Genomic DNA, 27,908 nt, shown 5'->3' on the forward strand with positions numbered 1-27,908 from the left:
CTTCCGGCGTGCTATAATTTTCGTGAATTAAATGAACTTTTACTGCACGTGACGGTAAGAGGTATGTCAGAAATCAATAAAATTATGAATGAAGTGTTTCGATAATATGCATAGTTCAGTTTATGAGTGACAGTTCACAAAGTAAGATTTTGTTGCCACGGTAACCGTGAGAAAGTATTGATACTAAAATTGATAAATTGCTTTCTTTCGACATACACCAAGGAACATAACATGTATGTCCCCATTCCCTAATGCTTTGTTGCTTAGATTTCATCAGAGTAATAGTTTAAATAAATAAAGATTACCTTATGTATAAATTGTCCTAAGGGCAAGATAGAAAATTATCATTGATTACGTGACGTCAAGAAATAGCAACTACCTGATGGTCGCTGACGTATGCGCGATATCAGTAACAAGAATTGCGGAGCAAATAATGCGAACTTAAAATTGGTGCATGCTGCGTCTACTTCAGTAAGTTTCCCTTTATAACGAATTTATGAATAATAAAACTGAAGTACATGTTTGCCGACTTCATGACGATAGGCTAATGAAAGTGGATTAAAGTTAACCGAGAATAATTTCAGAGTGAGCACGAAAGTAAGTAACTAATCCAGTTAAAACACACAGTATTTCTACTGCGTTGGATTGTTTGTTGAAACTAAATGTAACTAGTTTTCACAATAAATAGTGTGTAGAAATTACGAGCTATCTTCCCTGAAGTGTCGATGGGATTGAACCAGAAGGGGAGAAATCGCCTATCAAATACAACGTTTTCATTAAGATTCGATTTGGCAGTAAACTCAATACACTGGAGATTCTTAATTTTGTTGTCAATAACACTTTCACTTCATTACATGTTGAAATTCAATAATACCATGTACATTGAGACGTTACAGTGTTCTGGGAATGAATATTATGCAACTTAATGAAGTAGATCTATCTAGTTTATAATAACCATGAAAGTTTGTGTCCTTTTATTTTTTTAACACTAATAAAAGTCCACATTTCTGCATCGTTTAGCCTGAATTACTCTGTATACTGTTTACGAAGCAGGTGTGTGATATATTTTCTTTACTGAACCTGTTTATTGAGGTGGTGACTAAAAAAAAATCTTGATCAGCATAGTGGTTATTACTCTACATTTGTTATAAACAGTTACGAACTTAACTCGTAGGGAAAATCCACATGTTTAGAGAAGGAGCAATGCTTTTGTCTTGTAGCCAACAGATTTTATGTTTTCTATTGCAAGTATTCATCCATTATTTGCAGCTTTGTTACTTCAGAGATAAATGCTGTAATTTAATTAGTAATATGTATGTGTAAAGGTAATGCACTTTGGGCATAAGATTATTAAAAATATGGCTTTGCAATACCCAATTTCTACATTTTATTACTTGACAGAATGATAATTGATATGTTTATTTTTTGCAGAAACTTGGGATTTTGAAACATATGGTAGAAGTTTTGTTATTCTGTACTTAAAAATTTAAGTAGAATGAATTGAAGGATTTTGAGTCAAAGCAAGGATTTGAGTAAGTTTTATATATTATTATTTTGTAATATTGTTTCATTTGTGAGTAATTTTTAATCATCAGATAACTTTTTATCTTCAGCTATCTGTTTGCTTTATTGTCAAAATGGTAAAAGTTATTACTTTGGCAAATTTGCATGAATTATTAAGTTTCTGTGCAGTTGATAGATTTTGTATGATTTCTAACTGTGAGATATGCATACTTAAAGAATGCACTTTTAGACCTGTTTTCAGAGTCCTGTAGTGTGTGTTAATGCTAATGTGTCAGTTGGTTCCTAGGATGACGTGAGATAAGTGGGCCACTGCTCCCTCTGTACTTGGTCATTGTTGCACTCGCAACATATTTTTATGCATCTTGTGACACTACATCTCGAAAACATTCTGGCACCATTTCAATGCATGTTTTTCAGAGAGCCGGCCCCCATTGTAGAATGGTTGGCACATCGTGCTACGATGCCAGGGGTCCCGGATTCGAATCCTGGCATTGGCATGGATGTTCGTGAGTGTCCATTCATCAATATCATCACTCATCCCCATCTTCGCAAATTAGCCAAAAGTGGAAAAAATGCGAAGTAAAATAAAGCAAATCAACAACTTGTTTTTCAGAGGTTTTGACAAACCTAAAAATGCAGCAAGACCATAATTTGTCCTTTGAAATCAAATATTTTTATTATTTTTGTATTACAGAAACCGATGTGTAGTACCAAAAGATAGACTTACAAGTTCATAAACTACATACTACATAGCATGTATTGAGATGGTCATGAAATATATAATGTTGGTAGTTTTTGATATAATTGGATAGCCCATTTGCCGTATTGGGGGTGCGGTCAACTGTAAAACTCTAGTGGGGCAAGTGACCCAAGTACGTAACAATTGTAAATTGATTCATAGCAATTACAAAATAAATGATTAGTGACTATAGTGATACAAATGTTTAAATTAGTTTAGTCTGCTTTGCCTAGTTGCAGGCTAATAATTTTCTTTTCTTTTACACATAGGGTGAAATAGTTTTTTTTTTTTTGTAAAATGTTATATTAGTCAATTGTTGTGATAAAATATAGTTGCCTTTGTCTTTTGCTTTTTAAAATGCGGTCAGGGTCATGATGCTGATCACATCACTCCCACTCACGACCGGTTCAAGAAAGTGTGGGGCGTGACAGGTACCTCTGTATAAACTCAACTTAGGTCGTGAGGACTTTGTTGGAGATTTATATTTTGTTATTTAAATAAAACTATTGATATTAAAGAAAAGGATTATTTCAGAAGATTGATAAAAAATAAGAAATGATATTTATGTCTTACTTGCAAATTATAGAAAGGCAAAAGGCTAAATTGAAAGCATAGCAACCCTCTGACAGATAAAAAATGCCTAGTTACAGAGTTAACAAACTCGGGTATAAAAGCGGGCCAATTTCGACAGCCAGTTAGAGACATATAGGGTCTTCACCCCATGTGTACTCTGCCCAATAGTCCCGTCAACAGGGTCTTCACCCTTGACACGTAGACGGAGCTGCCTGAGGATCATTGCGGAAACTTGGAAGGGGGACGAGGTCTTCACCTAAACCCAACCAAGAGCTTTTGTGTGATAATCATCAGCGAGTCAGTAATAATAAGATGGCCCAGGGGTACCTGATTCTCACCGCTAACGAGCCGTTAGTATTTTTTAGGATTAATGAAGGAAAGAAGATCAACGCAAATCTCTTCTTGGAATAGGGGTATAACTAGGGCTGATGACACACAAAACCGTTTATGAAGACAGCTAAATCATCTCAGTAAATAAACAGATGATATAAAAACTGTTTGAGGATAGAACAAGTAAATTCCGACATGTATCGTCGGCAACGGACTAGGTGTTACTCCTGCCTTACTGAGAGTCCGAGTCAATGGGTAACGATACCTGTGGATGTCCAAGGGAGCTGGACACTGGTACATGACAGGCGTTACCCCACACCTCCTATATGCCTTCATGGCATGGTGCTAAGCACAGCGGAGCACTTTACCTTTTTTTAAAAAAAAAAACTTAGTTTACCTTTTCCCATGTATCCTATAAGGCATTTAATCACATAGAAACTTTTTGTTTGAGTTCTTCAAATGTCGCCTAGGTACAGACATGTAGCCAGGGGACTGAAATCCTACAAATGTTTTATTGGTGTATAAACCTTCCACTTTTTATAATCGTTATGTAACTGCAGCGCAGCTGCCGATAAATGGAAGAGCCCTCTCCCCAAAAATAAAATTCTGGCTACTGGCTTGCCTACGTAGTATAAAAAACATGTTTTCTATCTTTAAGATCATGTGGAACTGTCTGCATGTCAGATGATGTATATTTATATTTGAATCATTTACAACTCCGAAATTAAACACAGTTCAGATTGAAAAAAAAAAATTAACATATTTGTATTCAATGCCTTGTATGTTAAAGTTGCTACATGAGAACCATTGAAGGCAATTTGTGCTTGTTTTTTGATACTCATTTATCAGAGTATACATTAATTGCTCACTTACACCACACATGTTTAGCATTATTATTATTAATAATAAAAAATTGAAATGTTCATGTACTACTTTTATAATTGGTTAAAAATTTCAACATGTATAGTGGAACCTCGATTTTTACATTTCTCAGCATTATATCTTCAATTCTCATGGTCTTAGTGCAGTAAAATATAAAATTTTCTCACATTCCAAGCTTTAATTTTTTTTTTTTTTTTCCATTTTAACCCATCCGCTTACCTAGTCGTCGAATCGACGGCCTGACTGGACATTCTGTTCCCATACCTAGTCGTCGAATCGACGTGTTCCCGATTTTCATCATGTAGTTCCTTTTTCATTCAATAGATGGCAGAGGTTGTATGATCTTTCAAATCTATGACGTGTATGTTTGTGCTGCTAAGTTTTTCATACCATTTCAAGCGTGTTTTGTTCAGTAATTTCTCATGTAAACAAACCTTCATTTGTTACGTCTTGCAAACATGTTGCATAAGAATGTTGTAGATGATTCTGCGATTGAAAATTTGCTTTTCGATAGCGATGAAAAGGAAAATGTGGATTTTGGAAGGGGAGATGAACACGGGGGTTCATTTTATGTTAGTGAAATTGAAGAATGTAGTGAAAGTGAGGAAGAGGTGGCTGTGGTAGGAAAAATATAAAAGGTTGAGGAATTGAAATGGAATGCAACGATGTGTGTGATCAAATTTATTAGGTGAGTTTCTAATTATCTTTCAAGTAAACTGCATATGTGCATACTTATTACTATACTTCCACTTCAATATATAAAATTTTCACGTAAATTGCTTGGATAGTTTAAACAATATTTGACATCTTGTCTTGCTGTGCAACCTTCACGGGAGATAGCCAAATTTAAATGGTATTTCATGGCAAAAAAATTGGCATTTAAATGGTAAGCGGATGGGTTAAGTTTGTTATTCTTGATAAGGTAAAACACCCCATTCGTATAGCACCATACCAGGAAGGCACATTTAGGGGATGTGGGAAGTAGCGCCCCATACATTCTTGATCTCAGCCATTTTGGAGGTGATGTGATCAGCACCATGCTCCAGACACCTTTCACCCCTCAGGGTTGCCCCCAGGTACCCCGAACCCCTTTATGTGAGAACAAGGCTCTGGAAAAATTCCGACCTTAGATGCAAAATGACGGTTCTGCTGTATTTAGTCTAAATATTTCTTGTTGACTTATTTTATAGGTTCCTTGCAACGGAGGAAGTTTTAGAGCTGCACATTTATCAAGAATGAGTGAAGAAGATTGCCATTTGCCGTTAAATGGAATCATGTGCAAGTGAGTATAGGAATCGGGTCAATTAGTATTTTTTGCTTCACATTTGGGCAACAGACTTTACTATCCAGTGAATGCATGGAAGCCTAACCTTTGCATATGCAAATGGTTAATATCACTTATGTTACATTTTGACACATTGGAATCACTTTGCTGCGCTGGTTAAACACTGAGAGATATAAATATTACCACTAATTGGGCATAAGTGGTGGACACTTGAGTTTGTTTCCCGGGGACCGAGGTTGAACATTTAAAGTATTGGACAATGTAAACTTGATTATGAACCATGTTTTCTTAGGTTTATGGCTACACTAAATTCATATTGGCTCATCCTGCAATTACTTTTACAGTGGTGTCAATGTATCGTATATTGGTCGTTCTCAGAGAAATCAGGAATTCGTGTTTCTGGTTTTGTGTATGAAAATTAAGGTTCAGAAATTTTTTTTAAAAATTAAATACCTTAACCCCTTTACTGCGGCCGCCTTGAAGAGAAGTTCGACAAAAAAATGATCGTCTACATATAGACGCCACCGCAAAATAAATTCATCATAAATAATAACTATATGTAGACTCTGCCGCAATTTACCATTATATATTAATTTTTGGATTCATAAATTATTTTTATAGTTTTAAAATGCACATATTTTTAATTTGTACTTTTAATTACTTTTCATAAGGTAAAATGTGAAATAGTTTTTTTGTTTATCGAAATTTTTGTTTGTTTCTTCAGTAACAAACAAAATACACGTAATTACAAAATTAATTTTATATATTTTGATTACAATATATAATGCCACAAAAACTTCTGTTGCTATAGAGTCAGGATATACCTAACTTACAATAAAAAAAAAACTAACAATTGCAATTGTGATCTACATTCAATATATAATGTCACTTTCAATAGTCTTTCTTTTTTTCTCAGGCTCATATTTACTTTGGTAAGTTCTCCACTGTATGATACTCTTTAAAACATGGTATGATGCACAATGGCAACTCACATACGTCACAGCAATAGATACTTCTTCTAACTTTGTTTTGTAGTGTGCAATACACACATCTTATTTGAAGCTTCTACTTGGGACCAGGTGCATCACCTGTAAGAATTTCGACTGGGAAATGTCTTCCTGTAAGCCTTGTGGGACATGTTCCTAAGTTGAGGGGACCTGTTGGTTTTCTAATCCAGTACACATCTTTTCCATAAGCACTGATAAGCTGCTCAACGAGATCCATTTTGAAATCAAGAAATTTCTTTCTACCTCCATTGCGCTTGTAAATGATGTGGCTGTTGAGAAGAGTTATCTCAAGCAATCTGAAAAATATCTTCTTGCAGTATTTCTTAACTCCTTTTCTTGTAGGCAAGGAAGCAGATGTAATATGGTCCATTAGATCTATTCCTCCCATGTGACACCTTTTATACTGTACACATACTGTGGGTTTGCTAATGGGTTTTCTTGCAACCTGGACTTCTTTCTTCGTGTCATCATAAATTGTGCTCAGCATATGTACGTATTTCTTGTCGGTCCACTTCATGTGCATGAGCTTACTCTTGAATCTAACAATAGTTTCGCCTTTTTTCAACACTTTGCCATTTACTTCCTTGCAAAGGTTCTTCCTCGTGAAACACACTGTTCCTGTGGCATCTGTTTTGTTAGTGACAAGAATCTCATAAAGATCAGGAGAGGCATAGAAATTGTCTATTCGAAAAGTATATCCTTTATTCAATAATGGTTCAATGAGACTCAAAACTATCTTCGTTGGCTTGGTGAATCCTTTGCTAATTTCTGCAGATATTCCTGGAATATTACAGGGATAAGTCATTTTTTTACCCGTGTATACTAGAAGATTCCAAACATAGCCACTTTCTGCTTCTGCCAATATGTAACATTCAGTGCCAAACCTGGCTCTCTTGAGAGGGATGTATCTTTTCCACTTCAGTTTTCCTTTCCACAAGAGCAATGATTCATGAACACACATATTTTTCGCTGGAATGTAATGGGATTTGAGCTTTCCAAGAAGAAAGTCTAGTACATCTTGAAATGTTATGGTTGGCACATCTTGTTCTACTTTATCAGACAAGTGCATATATTTCATAAGTAAGCTGAACCTGTCCCTACTAATGCACTTTGAGAAGAAAGGAGTGGATATCATAGGATTAGTAGAGTGGTAAGATATGATTGTCGGCTTTCTGACAATCCCTTGCAGAATAATGAGAGCTAGGAAGACGTACATCTCACAAACACTTGTGTCCTTCCATAAGAGGTCTCTGCTTTTCCGTCTCATTTTACCTGATCTTCTTTTGTCATCTCCTACTTTACTAGCATATTGATTTGTTTCGCTCACAATATATTCCATCAGCACTTTATCAAGAAAAAGACTGAAATATATCCAATGGACTTTGTGGATTCGAAAGCACTAACTTCAGACCACTGTCACCTGTGAATGGGGAAAGGGTCTCTGCTTACCATTGAAGATTCAGTCCATGTATCAGATGCAGTTTCATCTTCCAACTCACTCCTGCTAGTTTCATCATCATCTTCTTCAATTCCTGTCCTATCATCTTGAGCATCTTCATCACTTGAAACAATGTCTTCACTGCAGGTACCTTCTTTCAACATCAGAGATTTCATCCAGAAAATCATCATCTAATTCATGCTCCAGTAGATGTTGAATATCAGTACGCCTGAGGTTTCTCCCCGCCATTGCAAAAATTCTGTGTGCAATACACAAAATAAAAATGTACTGTTGCGTAATGCACACTACTAGCTAACAAAACTTCCTTTTGGGAAGCAGCTCTCGAACTAAAAGCCACCGAACACAAAGCAGTATACGATAATCAATAGAGTCCATATTGTAACATAGTAACAATAGTAAAAAAAAACTGGTAAAATGCAGGGAAACACACAATACAAAGTTGTTTTTTTTCGGTACCAACAATGCGTAAAAGATGGCCTGTTTGCTTGCAAACTGCTTGCACAGACCTGTAAAAGCATTAAAAAGAGGGGTCTATATATATATGACTTGCCGCAATACCACAGCCGTTAATTTTCAAACACCGTCTGTATATAGTCACGCCGCAAAATAGTCCCATTTTTCGAGAGTCTATATATAGTTGCGCCGCGGTTAAGGGGTTAATACAACTGAAGGACTACATAGAAGTTTGAAATGAAGACAAAATAGAGCTATTTATTGTTTAAAGTTGGACTAAAGAATGTGATTTTGCCACATCTGTGGACTATCGCCACTGAACCTTTAGGGGACATCCTTGCATGAGTGTCTAGCCTCTCTGGAAGGAAACTTTTCAATCATGTGCTTTTCAAACTTGCCACGATAAACACACACACACACACATACAAAAAACATAGTTCCAGGATTAATTGTCCTATACTTTTTCCGTGCTTAGAAGGGACTGCACTGTAAACACAAGGGCAAAGGTATTAATCCACCAGGCTTCAGCGATTGGATGATCATAAAGCTTCTGCTGCTTCCACCACGTATGAGAGAAAGTTGGCGCGAAAGCAATGTTACAAGTTACGAGAAATTAAATATAAAGGAAAACTATAACTATTCACAAAATAAGCTGAACTTCTGTACTTAAGAATTTAATTTGAAAATATAAAAGTGTTTTACTTGCCTAAGCAGAGTCAGATAGAAAGTCGATTCCTTCCATAGATTCCTCCCCTTCACTGCTGGTGCCGCCGCTACTGCTATCAGTTGGATTGATAACAAGTCGGTCAACAACCGTGTAGCACATGTAATCTGATTCCCAGAAGCGTTCCTCTTCTTTCTCCACTATGCAATACAATAAGGCATCTGGCTTTGCCGGTCAGGTTTCGTAGCCCTGTGGTTAATCCTGAGAGGAAAGCCTGTTTTTTAGATTCTACGACAGAATCTACCCACACCTTAGAAACAGTATGACCTTCATTCACCCACGTTTCATCAAGGAAATACAACTTTCGCCCCTCCCGCCTGTATTCGCGTATTTTCCTCAGCTAGTTCCGGCGCTACAACAATATGTCTTCTCGGTCAACAATAATATTTTTTTTCTGTTGCGTTGCACAAACTCGAAGCTGATTTCTTTCAGAAGTGTGTGGAAACTTGTTTTCTTAAGGTTCGGCAGATCCGGATCACTATTCACACTCACCAACACTTTATTTATTGTTGGCGCTTCATTCCTCTCCAAAAGGTGATGAACCTTACGACGGATGGCACTTCTCGCAAACTCATCGCACTGAACTTGTAACACAGGCTTTTGACATTGACGCTTTTTCCCTGGTGTTGTTAAAATGCCCTTATTTAGAACCTCGCTGCGTGCAGATTTTACACTATACACCAGTAAACTCAGATGCCAATTTCATAATGTCCTGGATAACCATAGCTGGATATTTCTCGCAAAACTTTGCGAACACAATCAATACAATTTGTTTCTCGCCGCTTTTCAACGGTTTCCCACTGCAGTGTTTAACGTAGCCAACGCGAACATCCATCTCGCACAAATTGAAATTCCCTCCCGCCTGCCCAGCCTTTACGCATGCGTGTTGTACCCAGAGTAAAAATTGTCACGTCTTGTGTATTTATGCCAGCCTGGAGTTCATTTACATACTAAATATTGGTTATGATAATTCTAGAGTACGATAATTACAATTGTGTTGAAGGAATGTTCTATTCTTGCAAGTTAGAAAGTGGACTATATTTTGTTGCACATGGCAGGGTCTGTTGTTCAAGCAGACTCAACGAGAAGTGTTGGCAATCCGCATATTCTTTTGCTAAAATTAGCTGTTTTGAACTTTTTGGTCCTGCATTGGTGACAATAATGACTTTCAGATATTTGCACAGTAGTATCATACTTATATGACTTCATTCAAAAATAGACACGGAAGTGACCTATTTTTCGTTTGTTTATTTATTTTCTGTAACAGTAGTATTAATCTGCACATCTATTCTCTACGTCCATTGCAAGACAGGGTCTACTTCATTTTTTGATAGCATAAAAAAAGAAAATTGCGGATCTACGATATTGGATTTTTTTTTCAAATTCTCTTACAATTTTTGTCCAATTTGCGTGAAATTTGGAAAACTCTAAAAATGTATGCAAAACTACTCTAGTTATGTGAATATGTTTATACTACATCAGAGGCGAAGATATAGTACAAGCAATGCAAGCACTGCTTGCATAATTCGAATATCATTTAATGTACTTAATGTTCTAACCGTATTTAGTTTCCATCGCACTCGATTTCGCGAAAAAATGCGGCCGCAAACTCCCCCAGCAGCTCTGTAGCAAGCACCAGCCTCAATGCTTGCAGCCGTTCTGCGGGAAAATAAGGCCTCCGAAGGAGTCACATGGCGAAGCGTGAAATTCTGGTGGAACCCGTCCACAAAGCTTCTACAAAAAGCTGTGCTTTCCGAGCTTGCGTGATTCCCGAAAATAGCCGAGTTCAACCGAAAGCAGAAGGATTCATCTATGGGTACGTTGCCAGCAAAAACTAGTAACGAATATTTGTCTTCATGAACACGTAAACAAGATCGCAAATATAATAATAATTGTTAGTCATAAAATAACTAAAAGAAGTTATTATCACTGTTCTAAATTCCATACATATCATATTATATTACAAATTATTTTAGATTTCGCGAAATGTAAAACACGTAAAAAAAGTTGACATTGGGAGTTGGGGCAGTGGAATTCTGCACCCCCGTGAAGAGTTTTCTCAGGGAGGGAGGGAAGATTGGACGGACCTTGGTCCTGCACCCTGCTTCCTGGTCGGTCCAGCTCAAATTACGCCAGAAGTGTTGACCACTACCAGTGTATGCAATTGCCAAATTATTTACGCAGTAATTCAAGTGAGCTCTTTCACAAATTTTACAATCAATAAATTGACTGCTTTTGAATAAAACTTGGGGTGAAAATAAAGCTATCTGAGAAAGAACTATCTACTGATATTTGTACATGGCATAGAAGTAAATCGTATACATTCTGCATATTATGAGCACAAGAATATGTTTTAATGATTGATTGATTGATTTGTTGTTTTAAGTCCACTTTATGCACAGTAAGGCTAATCGGGACTGGACCTACAGTTTAAAATGGGATCTAAAACACTTGTGCCTCCACCGGGTATCGAACCCGGAACCCCTTGATTACAAGGCGACGACACTACCACTGCGCCATCGGGGAGGCCCGAATATGTTTTAAGTTCTATTATTATGATGCAAGTGGTGTTCCCAGGGTGTTTTTACGGTCCCCATTTTGTCATCTTTTCCTTCCTTTGACGTTTTTTCTTAGATATACTGGGCCAAAAGGGGGTTATGTCTACCATCCACCCCCCCTTCGCCCCGGGCACGCCATTGAATGACACTTTGTTACTTAAATATTAATGTACATACTCGTTCTGCTGAAATAATTCTGATTCCTCCGCGTAATTTTTATCTCCAAACTGATATATCTTTCCTTTGTGACGGATAAAATTAAGGAAATAGGTTGGTATCACTTTCTGTTGTTTCAGAGATTTTCAAAGTGATCTTGTGTGGATGCTTGCATTTGCAGTTGTGGAAAGCGCGTGGGATAGTGTGAGTGTTTGTTTCTTCGTGTTTTGTGCTGTGAATTTATCGGAATGAACGCGTATTTAGGAACGGTTGATGTGAAGTGCGGGTGTATTATTGAGCAATTGAAAATTGCTTCGTTTAGCTCGAGAGAGATAAGTGTTAAAATGAAAATCGTGGAAGGGGGTCGACCAACACCAAGAGTTTGAAATTTATTGTGGTGAGTACATCGTCTATGCATGTGTTTCTTTGCTTTGAAATGAATTTTTTATTGTTTGTGTTTAACTTTTTATTTAGTGTTTAAGTTACTCCAATGCGGTTTTTAGGGTGCCCAAAAATACTAAATTACATCATGCAGCGTAAAATAAACAAATGATTCCCATTTTTTTTTTTTATCTAAATCGGTTTGGTCACCGTTTGACCATATTAAATAATAATGAACAAATAAAGGTACTAATAAGTAAGTAAGAAATTCCGTCTCCCTTTAGTCGTATGCGGAAAGTTCGCATATGCAAAACGTTTAATATCATATGAATAACGTTACCTGGATTTTTTTAAAAAGTAAATGTGACGTTTGCGGATCATATGGTTTATTTTTAGTACAGTCACTTTATTACGATATTTTGACAAATCCAGCGACTGGGTAAATGAGGCTATAAACCTTGAGTCTTTCCCCTCGGCATGTCGTTGTACTACATGTTTTGTTGTACTGAAACATTGCTTGCCTCCTTCGTAAGACTACGCTTCGCTACTGTACTACATATATACTGGGGGATTTTTTTAACCTGAATCATTTGAATATCTTGAAAAAAAAAAATCATCCTACAAAACAATGTTCCAAATAAAAAGTTGATAGTTTGGAGGGGGAAGTTTAGTGGTGCAACAAAAGAACATCCCCCTCCCCCTCTTGTAGGTGGGGCGGGGGGTGCAACTTTGAAATTTCAAATAGAAACCCCTATTTTTTTTTACAGATTCGGATTTTACGGAAAAAAATACATAAGTTTTGTCTGAAACATTTTTTCGATTCGTGATAGATGGCGCTATAATCGACAAATTTTCATTTCTTGAATGTTTACACTTTAAAACCAATGTATTTCATTTCACAATTCATTTAAATTAAGAAAATAAAACATTTTTGTTCCAGGATTTGAAATTGTTGTAAAACAAATAAATTTATTTTGAAAATACAAAATTACTCGACAATTCTTAGCTCTAGATATCACGATGGCTAGTAAACTACATTCACTTCTCAATTACATTAAGTGTTCAAAATGGTGACCTTCAACTTCAATACATTTATTGATCCGCGCTTCGAATGAATGTACACAACTCAAAAGTACCTCTGGTTCAATTATGGCACAAGCGTTTTGGATTCGCTCTATCATATTTTCACGAGTAGTTGGCAATTCTCGATACACTTTATCTTTTAGGTAGCCCCACAAAAAGAAATCTGGTGTAGTAAGATCTGGTGGTCTGACAGGCCAATTTACAGGACCAGCTCTGCCGATCCATTGGCCATTGAAGTCACGGTCGAGTACTTCACGTGCTGCTCTCGAATAGTGAGCTGGACATCCATCCTGCTGAAACCACATGTTCTGTCTCAGTTCCAGGTTAAGATCTTCAAGTAATATTGGCAGTTCATTTTGAAGAATATCGCGGTACTGTTAACCATTCAAATTTCCATCAATGAAGTAGGGACCGATGAGTTTGTCATCAATAATTCCACACCACACATTTACAGTCCATGGACGCTGATGCTCAACTTGGCGCAGCCAGTGTGGATTTTCGACACTCCAGTAATGCATATTATGCCGATTGACCGTTCCGTGGTTTGTAAAAGATGACTCATCAGAGAACAATACCAGACGAAAGAAATTTGGGTTTATTTGTATTTGTTCACGTGCCCACTGAGAAAACATCACTAGATTTTGAAAATCATCCCATGAAGTTCTTGATGCAATGACACATGATATGGATGATATTTATGACGCTGTAAAATCTTCAAAACACTGCTCTGGGACAATCCCGAATTTCGAGCTACTTCTCGCGAGCTGACATGAGGATCATGGGCCACAGCAGCTAACACATTAATTTCATTTTCTTCTCCAGTAACTGTTCTTCGACGGGTCCTTTGTTTAGGTTTAACACTTCCTTCAGTAGTAAATTGATTGACTGTACGTTGAAACGAAGCGAAAGAACGCACCCTGTCTGGAAAACGCTGAGCATAAACAACGACAGCTTGACGGAGATTCCGGCCAGATTCTCCATACACGAGAACCATTTCAATTTTATCTTCTACAGTTAATACATCCATTGATATTAAAAAGTATCAACAGCTTAGTCCAATTAATCGCTAAGATAATTCTTGTCATCTAAAAAAACAATGATTTAACAGGAAAAGTCTAAAAAGGAACTGTTTCTTGACATTGTTTTATTTTTTTATTTATTTTTTCTGTTGTAGCTTTGTTAAGCATCTTTGACACAACAATAAAAAAAATTAAACAAATATCGAATTTAACTTTTAAATGTTGTAAATAGGCGAATTACCAGCTTAATGAAATCTCAAAAGATTTGTCAAGAATTAGTACAAAGTTCATGCACGAGAATGTTTTATTTTTTGAATTTAAATGAATTGCGAAATGAAATACATTGGTTTTAAAGTGTAAACATTCAAGAAATGAAAATTTGTCGATTATAGCGCCATCTATCACGAATCGAAAAAAATGTTTCAGACAAAACTTATGTATTTTTTTCCGTAAAATCCGAATCTGTAATAAAAAATAGGGGTTTCTATTTGAAATTTCAAAGTTGCCCCCCGCCCCACCTACAAGAGGGGCAGGAGTGTTCTTTTGTTGCACCACTAAACTTCCCCCTCCAAACTATCAACTTTTTATTTGGAACATTTTTTTGTAGGATGATTTTTTTTCAAGATATTCAAATGATTCAGGTTAAAAAAATCAGCCAATATATTTAATAAACCTACGGATATACAAAGATAAAACTCGGAAAGAACTGGCCATTCAAGAAATGGCTTTTATTGTGAGGGAAGTGAGGAGGAAAATTTGTATTCTTTATTCTATGAAAACTAGCAACAAATAGGGTATGACATGTCCACATTGTGATTATGGTGATTATCCATAAAAAACATTTCTACAATATAATGTAGAACCCTACACACTCTGAGAATTCGCTTTTCGCTATATTCTGCAGTTATTGGTTGGCAACACTGTATTCATAAACGTGCATTTATTTACAGTACAGTTCCTTCTAAGTCATAAAAAGAATTTCTACAATATAATGTAGAACCCTACACACTGTGAAAATTCACTTTTCGCTATATTCTGCAGTTATTGGTTGGCAACACTGTATTCATACACGTGCATTTGTTTACCGTACAGTTCCTTCTAAGCGCAGATCCAGTATAGTATCATTTGTTTTTATCATGTATGATCTAGGATATTCTAATTTAACCTTAACAGTACCATATGGTTTTAAATCTTTAGCCCAAATCCTCTCACCAACCTTAAGGTCTCGTAAATGTCTAATATTATGTCTTTTGTTATAATTATCAGCTTGTTTGTTCTTCATAACCTTATTCTTATACACAATTTGTCAATTCAATACTTTAGGTAGCAGATTTTTAGGTACCATAGGTAAATCAGATCTTAATTTCCTGCTCCTTGAATGAGGCACCAGTCTCTTCAGAGGCATGGGTTTGAATCGCACCGCTGCCATCATGCTGTGTTTGCAGGATAGAAAATGATAAGTGTTGTTTCCAACTGTTGATAAACTTCTATATGTTTACATCTGCCCATGATGTACATCCTAATCTCGTGTCATTAGTAAGAGTGTCTCTTCCCTTAAAAAAATGTTGTAAAAACTTACAAATAGCTACAGTGTAAATTATCACTAACATCGCTCTGATTTCACTTCTGCTATTGGGGAATTTAATGTTTTATATTGCTCTATTTCAATATCCGACTTTGTCACAATGGCACACAAAAACACACGTAAAAAATAATAATCACAGGTCGAAAGTGTCACAGCTTTGACATGTCAGTGTCATGAAAGCTTACTGAGGTTTCAGTGTAGTGCTCCTACAACAAGAATACAGAGGCAAGTGTGTGAACTTGTCAGACTTGTATGTGCTTGTTTCCTTGCCTCCCAGATGGTGTATGTTAGCGGGAATGCCTTGTAATCAAGGGGTCCCAAATTCAATACCCACTGGCGGTACATAGTGGTTTGGATCCCACTTTAAACTGTAGGTCCAGTGGACTTAAAACAAAAATACAACAAGTGCTTATTTTCCATGCACTTTTGCAGGAATGTTTCCCACCTTCCTAGTTGATTGCAGGAGCTCAATTTTTTATATATATATTACTTGTGCTCTAATGTTGCGCATGTTTAAAAACTTACGTTTGTGTATGTTTATAAAGATGCTGAGGGCTCTCATGTAGCCAAGTGGTTAGTGCTCTTGCCTTTGGTGCAAGCAGTCCTGGGTTCGATTCTCGGTTGGACCCCCTAAAATTTTGACATTGACTGAGTGTTGTGAAAAGAAGTAGTACCATCTCTGGTCGTAAAAGCCAGAAAACAGCGGCAATGGGACTCTCTATGTGCCGACCACGCATCACCCAGTGGTAGGGTGACCAGACGTCCTCTTTTGTCCGGACAGGTCCTCCTTTTTAGGTGTCTGTCCAGCATCCGGGCGGGTTTTTTAGAAATCGGTAAATGTCCTCCTTTAGAAAGAGTACGCTATAGCATCGACCGTAGCTAAAGTTCTGCATAGAGAATGCTTCCACACAATGATATTCATATCACTTGGGCCACGTTAAATATGAGAGCAATGTTCACCTAGCATCTGGGAGCTGAACATGGTCACTTTCCCGACTGAGTCATTAGTAGGGGTGTGCAAGATCCAGAACGATAAAAGTGGTTAATTCTTGATGTTTTATGCATTATAAGCATCTTGAGACTTCTCGGAAATTCTTAGCTTTTATTTCAGAAATGGAAAAAAAAAAGGGGAATGACGTCAAATTCTCGATTTCCACAGCGTCGGGAATTTTTTATCATTGCCCGTTCCTGAAAATTTCCCAGCTTGGTCGGAAATTGCAGATTTTACCCATCCCGAACATCGGGATTTAAAAAAAATTCCCCATCCTGACCAAAAAAGGTTCTGTCCCGCACACCCCTAGTCATTAGTATGTATTATTGTAACTCTTTGCTTCGCAATCTGAGACTTGTGAAACACATGTAATTTGAGCAGTTCGATTTTGATTGACTGATATGGTTTATTTTAATTCCCTTTTCTGCCACTTTTGATAATCGCGAAGATGAGGATGAGCGATGATATGATGATTTTGATGAAGGGACACTCACAAAGAACACTCATGCTCAGGCTGGTTTTCGAACCCAGAACCTCTGGCGTTGTGGCACAGTGGGCTAACCACTCCACCACAGAGGTCGGCTAGTTCATTTTAGAGTCAAGTATACGCAATACAGAAACGCGTAGTGAGAATTTTTATTATTAAGTCATATTTACTTTTATGAAATAACGAAGCGAAAGTTTAAATTCCACAATGATCTTGCAAGAAAATATCCAGCTCTTAGAGGATGGAAGAAACGAATATGAGGTAAAGTCTAAGGTGGCTGTCACTTTCCCCTCCTGTTGCAAAAATGTTTGTGGCATTAAAATCATATTTCCTGACACAATCTAAACTACCTAAAATTTAAGTTCTGTTTTTGGAAATAAGTTAAAGCGAAGCTTACTTGTCACATTTGCATTCACTTATGGTGATATTGCATTCTACAGGGTGGCTCAATAAGTCACTTAACACCCTCAGTACAAGGCCACTGCGGCATGGAATGTGAAAATGGCGATGACCAATCATTGCCTGGCCAAGGGGGAACCACATTGACGCCACCCACACAGTCGGCGGCCATCTTGATGTCTGCCATCTTGAATTCAACTTCAGAATTTTAAATGGGAAGGGGGTCATGCGACATATCAAAATGGGCTAGAATTTCACGAGAAATGCAATGGTGAAGGTTTTTTCGACGTATCTTTAACCAGTAAAAAGTTATGACTGAATTCTTGTACCAATTTGCTTCTTTTCGAGGTGTTAGAAAAATGCCTTAAAATTAATTTAGCGCTTCGGTAATGCATCGAGATCAAAGTGACGTCTAGGGAGAGAAGTTCGCATGCCATTGCACACGATTTTAATCGGATACATCCATGAAGAGCTGCGCATTATAAATGGTTGTTGCGAACAATTTACACTGTGACGCTTCCATTAAATGAAAAGTCCTTCACAGTGACAAGGGTAATGTTTATGTTCAGAAGGAACTTCATAAACAGAATATTCTATGCTTTTTATCTGATAACCCATTTTCGACAGATCAAAGCTGAATGGTTAGTGTTGGTAAGTTAATGGTGTGGCATGCGGTGTGGAACACGATTGGTTAGTCAATTTTCCATCAGCGGAACCTTAAATGCTTAGGGCTACTTGGATTTGTTAAATAAACAGTTTTTTTCATCCTTGCTTATGGAAGAAGGTACTTTTTAGAGTTTTTTCAATAGGGAAGAACACCAGAACACTTATGGGAACGTTATGAACCTGTTTTTGTCCAAAGTTAGTTATCAGATGACAAGGGTCGCATATTCTGTTTATAAACTTCCTTATGAACATAAACATTAGCCTTGTCACTGTGAAGGACTTTTAATTCAATGGAAGCGTCACACTGTAAATTGTTCGCGACAACCATTCATAATGCACAGCTCTTCATGGATGTATCCGATTAAAATAATGTGCAATTGCATGCGAACGTCTCTCCATAGACGTCACTCTGATCTCGATTCATTACCGAAGCGCTAAACAAATTTTAAGGCATTTTTCTAACACCTCGAAAAGGAGCAAATTGGTACAAGAATTCAGTCATAACTTTTTACTGGTTAAAGATACGTCGAAAAAACCTTCACCATTGCATTTCTCGTGAAATTCTAGCCCATTTTGATATGTCGCACGACCCCCTTCCCATTTCAAATTCTGAATTTGAATTCATGATGGCGGATATCAAGATGGCCGCCGACCATGTGGGTGGCGTCAATGTGGTTCCCCCTTGGCCAGGCAATGATTGGTCATCGCCATTTTCACATTCCATGCCGCAGTGGCCTTGTACTGAGGGTGTTAAGTGACTTATTGAGCCACCCTGTATGTAATATCCAAGAATTGTAAAAAGAATAAAATTCTGTGCTTCAAACTATAGATATTCTTAGTTATGATTGTCATGTGTTAAATAATACTATTAGGAGATTGTTTTCGTTGCTTAAAGGTAAGAGGAAATTATTTAAAAAGTAATCAGATTTATATTGATTAAATTATGAGTAGGGACGTGAAGTTTTCGTTTTACCGATAACACCGAAAAGTTGAAGAAAGCACAATAAAGTGTCTAAATGGATTTGGGTAAATTAAGGAGGCAAGTTTTCGATGTTTCGGAATCGCGAAATAACGCGAATTATTCCATTTTTCAGAAAAACACCGAATTTTGCACTTTAAAATGAAAAACGTCGCAAAACACCAGAGTGCGCGGAACCAAAGAATCAATCACAGGCAAGAACTTACTGAATTAAAGTTGCAGGGTGATTGCTGAAAACTTGCAGAAATCGGCTTTATACATTTATTTACATTCCTCTAACTTGAGCCCCACGGCAGAACTGCCAAGTGGAAGCTAGGCATCGGCGGAACCGCCTCGGGATGCTCTTTTAAACTACATAGAACCATGGAAGAAACCCAAGCATACAGAGTTATACACAAAACACAAAAAAAAAAAGATACAGTAAACAAATACTGTTTGTAACAGTTTCGGGGGGAAGGGGGAGAGGTTATGTGTGTACACAAAGTGCCTATTTTGAGGTCGCAGAGGGATTTTCTTGGCATTGTTGGAGAAAGTGATATGTATGACTATTTTCAAAGATTTGGGTGATATCATTCTATAAACATTTCATATTTACTGGCTGATGAGACGAAATAGTTTTCCAAATGGAAGAAATTTGGTCATTCCTAACAAAGGCCAGCCTTTTTTTTTTTTGTCATTAAAACTAAAATTTTCCTCATTTTTCCAGAACTAAAGCAATGTGAAAACATTAATCACAGTAAATATGCATGTAAGAATAACACCGAATTGCAGTAAAAAATAACATCGAAATTCAGTTGAAAATAAAACGAAAACTTCACGTCCCTAATTATGAGTAATAGAAATGAGTTGCAACTTTTTGCGGCGGCATCTTTATTATGACTTTGTCCTCCTTTTTCACCATGCTCTGTCCTCTTTTTTACATGTATGTGTCTGGTCACCCTACCCAGTGGGAAAAAGCTGCTCTGGCATGTCATGGAGTATAGTTTAAAGACAATGACAATTGTACTTTTGAAAACGTTATAGATATTCCTTATTTTATTGATGTGAACTCATTTTGTTGTTCTTTGACTCTCTTTCCAGTCTGGGGAATAAAAATATGGAACTAACAAAAGAACAGCGGTTGGCAGAAATGCAAGAGAAATTGAGATGCTTTCTGAGTGTTCCAGGAAATGCTGATGTCGCTGCGCAAAATGCTGCTGTAGATCTCATTGATGATGCTATTTTGGGGGTTATTTTTGAAGTTCATCGTAGTGCAAAGTTAGGTTACCTCTCTTTGGAAGAAGGGTTAGAGCAGGAAGGAGGATATAAGATAGTAGATGATCCTAACCTGGATATTTTCGGCCAATCGCCAATTAAGAAACAAGAAGATTATTGTAGTTGTCCTAGCTGTAATTGTAATCTAGCTGCATCTAGATTTGCTCCCCATTTGGCGAAGTGCTTGGGTATGGGAAGAACCAGTTACAGAATAGCTAGCAGAAGAATAGCGAACAGTAGCAAGGAAAATGCGTATAGTGGGTTGTTGAGTGATGATGATGATGATGCAGATGGGTCTGATAAGCGATGTAAGAAACGTAATCGCAACGGATCGAAAAAGTCAAAAAATCAGAAAGTGAAGAACGGAGATGTAGCGTCGCACGATGCAAATTCTCTCAGCAATGCAACGCTAAACTACGAGAACATGTCCAACGAAGATAAGAAACAATTGCTGACGCAAATATGCGGTGTTATTTCCAAACACACCAAGAAACTTTGCACGAGGTCGCTCAGGTGCCCTCAGCACACCGACGACCAACGTCGTGCCGTTAGGTATACGCTTCTCAGTGACTCCACAAGTGTGCTTGACGAGAGTGCTTGCAGCAATACCAGTATGACTGAGAATGTACAGGTGGACGTGGACACGTACGAAGAAGGAGACGGGCAGGTTGTTCGGGAATCTTTGGGAAAGACTTGGGAGCAGGAACACTCGAGTAACTCCTCTCCTGCTGATTCCACATCCACCAGTATGTCATCATCTTCCAAGAAATGTGAAAAATCCTCAAAATCAAAAAAGAAAGGGTCCCCGAAAGGATACAAGTTGGCGGGTACATCTTTCCAAGGCAGCCACATACAGCCAATGGTAGAGTAATTTCTTTTACCATACACACGGATGTTGGTATGCACTGTGTGTGTATACTAAAGGTATTCATTGTAGAAATATCTATATGTATTATATATAGGTGTGGGACTAAAAAAAAGTAACCTATCTGTACTCTTATGTTCCTGTCAAGAAATTATATAGAAATAAGGTAAACGGAGAAATAAGAAGAAGACTGATTTGGGTTGCAATAAGAATTTAATCACTGGTGCTATTTTAAAGTCATTTTGTGTGTATTGTGTAATATAAGTAGTCAAAGAAGCAATTAATGAACAAAAATGATGTACGAGTGATAACAATGCTAATCAAGAGATTTGATTCATAGATTTTTTTTTTATGATTCCAATGTTTGTGTTGTGTTCTTGTGTTACAAAACTTGGTATATTCTATTTTGAAGATACATTTTCTGGGTGACATCATTTCTCTTTTGATACAACACTATCCTGGTTTCTCGTCATATTTTTGTCCTGAAAAGAAATTCTATTTCTATTTACAAATGTCAGAATTGATTTATTTTTGTGTTGAGTATTTTCAACATGTGCATTGTAACAGGCAAGAGGGAAAAGATTTGTGATATATATTAAGGATTATTTGCTAGGAATTTTTACAGGTTAACAAGAATTTTTACAATTATTTGTTTATGTTGGTTATAGAAAGTTCTCAACAAATATTTTGGGGCTAACTAAATAAAACTTAAAAACTTACCATATTATTTGGTGATAGAGATTATTTACCTTTTTTAAAAAATAAACATGTATATTAGGATAATTAAACTATACCGGCTTGCTTTTGTTTTGGAGATGCCCATACCAGCTTTTTCTGTTTTATATTTCCAAATTGCACACAAAAAACTAACCTCACAAGGTTTCTTCAATTTAAATTATCTTTCAAATAAGATATAATTTGGAAAAGAGATAGTGAGGAAGATTATGGCAATTATTTTACTAGTTAATATCCTCCTCCCCCTCTCTTTTTGTGCACAAATCTTTAAAATTTCATGTACTTTGTATACGTTTCTGTTCAAATATGTCATTGGTTTCCATTCTTGAAGTATTTAGGTTTCGCAAAAATGAGCAAGAGCTTAGGAATTTCTGCATACTGTATTGGCAACTTCTAACAAGAGCAAATTCAGTTTTATTTCTTGTTTGTTTGTTAAGTATGTACAGATGAAATTCATCTGCAAGTGAGTAATACTCACACTGGATACAGAGTATGGAAGAAAAGCAAATTTAGCCATTGATAGAAAGCTATTGCAAATTAAATAGGAGTAGTTGATTACCAATACAAGAAGTCATGTCCTCAAAAAATTAATTTACCTGTGCTATTTTCAACCATGAACTGCATCCAAATACAATATGATGTTGATTGTATATTGTATTTATATATACTTATGAAATATAATGGCAGAATGTATAGTATATAAGCTACAATCATGTAATGGTTATACCAACATTTACTTATGTAATTTTGTTCATTCTGGACAAGACTTGAATCACTGTGTGCATTTATAGGCATGTTAATGTGAAAATCATGTTATTTATATCAGTATTACAGGAAAGATATGTTCTTCTTGTATTGAGTTGTGCAACAATTATGATTTTTTTTGTGTGTGATCTGTGTGAAGCTTTTCTTTAGTTGGTGTGTTATTATTTTTGACTTTACAGGAAAAATCACTGCACCATCCATACATCATCATTGTAACTTGTGTTGAGTATACTAGGGGAGTAACTTTGAGGCCGCATCTACTTACGTAGAATTTCAACGAAGAGTTTAAAGTGACCAATTTCCAACCCCCTTCAGAATGTAGTTTTTCAAATCGGCATCTTCCACAAGACCCCAGCAGTGGAGTTTGTTAGGCATTTTTAAACCATGTTCACTTGATGTGACTTTCATGCAACAACTAATAGTATAACCAAACATATGGGAGTGGATTTAGAGCAAGTTGAATGTAAATATTAGATCTGTTAGAACATTTGAGTATATTTTGAACTTACGAGGATTTTCTTTTTAACTTAGTACCATAAACGTTAGTGCAAAATTTGCGATTTTATTTCATTTGACAGGTGAACTTCAGTATACATAGTAACAAACAATTGACGAGAGATTACTTTGCAAATAAATGCTGGAAATACAGTAAGATCATTGGACCGTTATCTTTGTCAATAATGTCATTTTTTTATGCAGTGGATATAATACTTTGCACAGTGCAGACTCAGGCCCCAGTCATTTGAATGATTTTCTACTTGGTATTATACAGATTGTGTTAATAATACACAATATTTTTTTCTCTGCCAGTGAAGGTCTACTAGCTTACTTCTATTTTTCGTTGCCCTTTTGTAATCTTGGAGCTTCACTGCTATGTTCACCTTTCTTCACAACATTTTTGTTTGCCAGTGGAAGTGTACCAGCTTTTTTTATTTGGGTTCCCAGTTCTCCACATTTGAATCATTGACAGTCATTTTCTCCTTCATTCACAATATTTTTCTCTAGAATAGGTTGGTTTCCTTTATTGCACCTTCCTCCTCAGAGAATGTAGAAGATTATTTAAATATTGCTCAGAAGTTCAAGCAATTATCTTTGCTACATGAAGTCTGTCTCCTTCACAGGTGATATTTTATCTACATCATTTATTTAGTTCTTATTTCTGCAAACACTAGAAAAATGATTTAACTTGCTAAAAAAATCTGCAGTGTTTATTGTAATAACTATTTTGTTTCAGAGAAGAAAAAAATTCTGTTCCAAATTTCTTCAGTGAATTTAGGTGTAGGGAAATATTGTATACTAAGAAATGGATGATGTTATACTTGATTTGAGTGAAAAATATATTCATGAACATGTATATGTACATTGAAGTTTGCATATTATTTATAAAATGCACATTTTACAAATCAGCTGACGTTTCTTACACTTTTTGTTTAGTATCTTTAGATCCAATGGATCCGTAAATACATATTCTTCAACATGTAATTAGATTTACTGGTTAGTACAAGAAGATACATCTTACCTGTAGTTTCAAACGTGAGATAATGATAACTTGAAAATTGCAACAATTGAAAGTAGTACAGAATATTTATAAATTTTAATGCATAAATGTTTTATTGGAGCCGTCATGGTAATCTACCATTATCGCAAAACCCGTTTCTCCCCACAATGTTGCAAAAACTAAAATTATGCATTTTGCATAATTTCCAGAACATTTAGACACCATGAAAGTGCTGCTTGGCACTGTAAAGTATCTGCTGGTAATCATGTTAAATTCCAACTCAGCCATAATGACTGTTTGTTTATATTAAAGTTTTATTTGTAGACATTTTTCTAAACTAATGGCAAATGTGTTTGATTTATGATAGAATTGGTAATTTCAGTATGGAATAAGATAATGGAATAACATTGAAATTGTGAATGTGCCAATGTTTGAGAGAAATTTTTCTTTCAGATTGCTTCTATGTTTTACAATTAGGATTCTTTCTATTATTCGTGCCCAGTCCTTGGAAAGGATGTGCGTAGAATTCCTCCTTATCTTCTGTTACTTCTTGTTGAAATTTGTAGCAAAGTTACTTTTTTATGCACTTTTAACCTTTCGTTGAAGAGGATTCTTAAGGTCTGTAGAGAAAATATGAGTTACATTTCTTATTTGCATTGGTTGTATCATCCAATTTAGAGAAAAAGAAAGTTAATGCTCTATTGCTGTTTTTTAAAACTGAATTATATTGGGTATGTAATAGTTTTCAACATTCGAGCAAGAAGTACTTGTATAAAAAAAATAATAACACACACGTTAATTTTTGTTTTGCTGTGAAATGGATCTTTGAACTTTGGCTTATGAATGCTCATTAATCCTCATAGCTACAATTTTAAATAGTCATTCATTAATAGAATTGCTCATTGATGGTTAGATCATTGTCTTTTTGCAATTGTATGGTTAATGTATGCAACACACGTGCTAATATAAGATATTGATTTTTTTAAAGCTTTTTTTATTATTGTTTTGCAAGATCTGGAAGTAACTGATTTTGAACACCTTTTATCATGTAAGTGTCACTTCTTGATCTTAGGTATGTGTGGTCCCATGAGTTGGCATAGAGATTTGAACTCGATGGTCATGAATACTTTGAAGCATCAAATAAAACGGTACATTTACTTGTGTTACACTTAACATATAATAAATCAAGGATATTAGGATATGTTTTGAAACAATGTTCAATTAAGGGTTAATGTTTATACAGTATAATGCGTGAAATGTATACAAGTCCATGAAGTCATATCAATACTTTAAGTTAGATTCTTTACCAAGTCATCTATTAATGAAGCTTGTGTAACATTAAGAGTCTCTAGGCTCATAGATGGTTGAAAATGTCATTTCGTATGTCCAAATGAAATATTTGTTGTTGCATCCAGTATTAACCTTTTATGTTTCTATTAAGGCTATGTATTGCATTTAGTATTTAACTCTACTACACCCTTCAGTATGAAATGTGGATACAGTGCTTAATCTCTCTCTTTTTATTTCCTAATTAATATCTCTTATGTTTGAATTAACTCAACATGCCTAATGTAATTTTTTTTTTCACTTGCACTGCTGAAAGGTCTAGCAGCAGAACATGGATGGTTAAAAGTTTCCATTATGAGGCATATAAGTCAATAATATAAATGGACTGAATAGAATTTTGAAAATACATTTAAAAACTCTATTGAAGCTTGTTCAAGTTCACATTGTGATTCATGGCTGACGTTGGACAGAACGTGATTTTGTGAAACAAAAGACCTACTAGAGTACTTCCACTATTGGCTACTTCAAAAGAGAGCTCAAATGCCCATTGGCTGAAATTGCAATAGAATTGAGGAAAGGTTGAGCTGAAACACAAGGCTAGCTCTAAGTAGCAGATTAGATGCAGCCAATGGAAGTTGCTTTTTCCTAACGTTCTAGATAGTCTGTTTTGTTCTTTAATAATGAAATACTCAGTATGGTTGTGGTGTCTGTGCTGGTTCTTTTTCATTGATTGTAGTGAAAACCTTTTTGAGCTCAAGATGTGATTGTTTAAATTACCTTTTTTATACATATGTATAAATAAGTGTATAATCCAGATTATGGATGTGCATTGAGAGTAATCAGTGTTAGGGTGATTCTGTACATTTTTTCTGGTGTTATGCTGTAACTAGTTTTAAAATAATATCCGTGTATATCAGTTGAAAATTTGTATGGAAGAAATTTGTCATGCAAGATGTGTGTGTACTTTTGTTACATATCAGGTAATGTAAAAAGTGTCCTTGATATAGTCACTTAATTTAGTCCAATGCTGCAGATGCACGTAAGCGCAGTTAATACTGGTGTCAGTATTTTCCTCATCTGTGTTTGTGTACGTACATTAATTCCAAGGTTGAGAACTTCTTTCTTGTGGCAGAATTACCATTACTGATCATGAACTTTACATGCAGGGAAAACATTAGTAACAAATTAATTAAAAATTAGTAAACAAATCTTGTGGTGAAACTCTTACATGTGGTTTATAAACCTTAATTTGATAGAAAGTGTCAATATATGAGCAATAGCATGTGGCAGTTTCCAAGTTTCATACAGTTTGGAATGCTTCTGTCGTGTATGGAGCATGAACTATAAAGAAAATGCCTTCGGGAAAATGTCGGGTGCAAGAATTGTTTGAGGGGTCAAGGCCCACAAAGCAGCTTTTTATTTAGTCAGCACTCATACAGGTTGGAGATAATAATAGTTTTGAATTTCAGAATATTTTTCAACAAAATTAATAAGTTTTTTCACTTATAAAATTGTATAGGGGGATGGGATGTTCTGGTTATTAGTCATGAATAAGTCTTTGCTTCTTGTACTATGTTTCTGCCATATTTTGTTTGTATTTGAAAATTTTCTACAGGTTATTCAGATGAATCATGTAATTCAATGGATAATTAGACATTGAATGTAATTGCTTTCCAAAGTAGAAAGTATTTCTCTATTTTGATAGTGTGTGTGTGTGTGTGTGTCCTGTCATATAATAGTTCAACATTTCATTGGGGGGGTTTAACAAACAATGCTATATTTGAAGCATATTCTGCAAAATATAGAAATGAGTGTAATGAGAAAAATAGTGTGCTGGTGTTTTTTGCTTACTTTATAACAGTAGGTGATGTCATGTAAGCTACCTCATTTTTGTGTATTTATCTTGAAGTTGTAGGTTGGATAGCCCAGTGTTTTTTCTTCACATGTAAGGTATTTGGTACTGAAGAAAATTTACGAGAGCTTTAGTATGTGGTCCAAAAATGTGCTGTTTTTTATTATTTTTTTCATACAAGGTAAAGCCTTTGGTAGGCAGTGTTCAGTTCGAGAGTGCTCAACATTTCTGCTCATTGTAACAATATGTATATATTTTAGCTGTGATAATGTACATGTGTACTTGTGTGAATGTATATTTAATTATGTGAGACAAATATCCCATCAATATTTATTTCCTGTTTCCTTGTTTGTCAATAAAACATGAAAACCA

The 27,908-nt window shown here is 35.9% G+C and overlaps 1 protein-coding gene and 1 pseudogene across 4 annotated transcripts; one reads left to right on the top strand and one right to left on the bottom strand.

The window, feature by feature from the left end:
* On the top strand, positions 1-27,908 carry Sgf11 (SAGA associated factor 11kDa). Of its 4 annotated transcripts, none has more exons than XM_083137864.1 (4): positions 1-61; positions 1,432-1,532; positions 5,239-5,330; positions 20,361-27,908. In XM_083137864.1, the coding sequence occupies exons 3-4, from the start codon at positions 5,284-5,286 to the stop codon at positions 21,403-21,405; spliced, it is 1,092 nt and encodes a 363-aa protein (XP_082993990.1). In that variant the 5' UTR covers positions 1-61; positions 1,432-1,532; positions 5,239-5,283; the 3' UTR covers positions 21,406-27,908. The 4 variants fall into 4 exon arrangements, with proteins under 4 accessions (XP_082993990.1, XP_082993993.1, XP_082993991.1 ...); XM_083137867.1 differs by having other exon boundaries at positions 26-54; XM_083137865.1 differs by lacking the exon at positions 1-61 and adding an exon at positions 400-471.
* On the bottom strand, positions 8,724-13,786 carry LOC146000128 (uncharacterized; annotated as a pseudogene).

The sequence above is a fragment of the Lepisma saccharinum genome, chromosome 16, assembly GCF_977018435.1.
Source record: "Lepisma saccharinum chromosome 16, izLepSacc3.1, whole genome shotgun sequence".
Taxonomy (NCBI): Eukaryota; Metazoa; Arthropoda; class Insecta; order Zygentoma; family Lepismatidae; genus Lepisma; species Lepisma saccharinum.

Excerpts from the sequence above, each read along its gene's own strand:
- Sgf11 (XM_083137864.1), top strand. The coding sequence starts at position 5,284 with ATGAGTGAAGAAGATTGCCATTTGCCGTTAAATGGAATCATGTGCAA. Across the intron at positions 5,331-20,360 it reads TTAAATGGAATCATGTGCAA|TCTGGGGAATAAAAATATGG; the intron begins GTGAGTATAGGA and ends CTCTCTTTCCAG.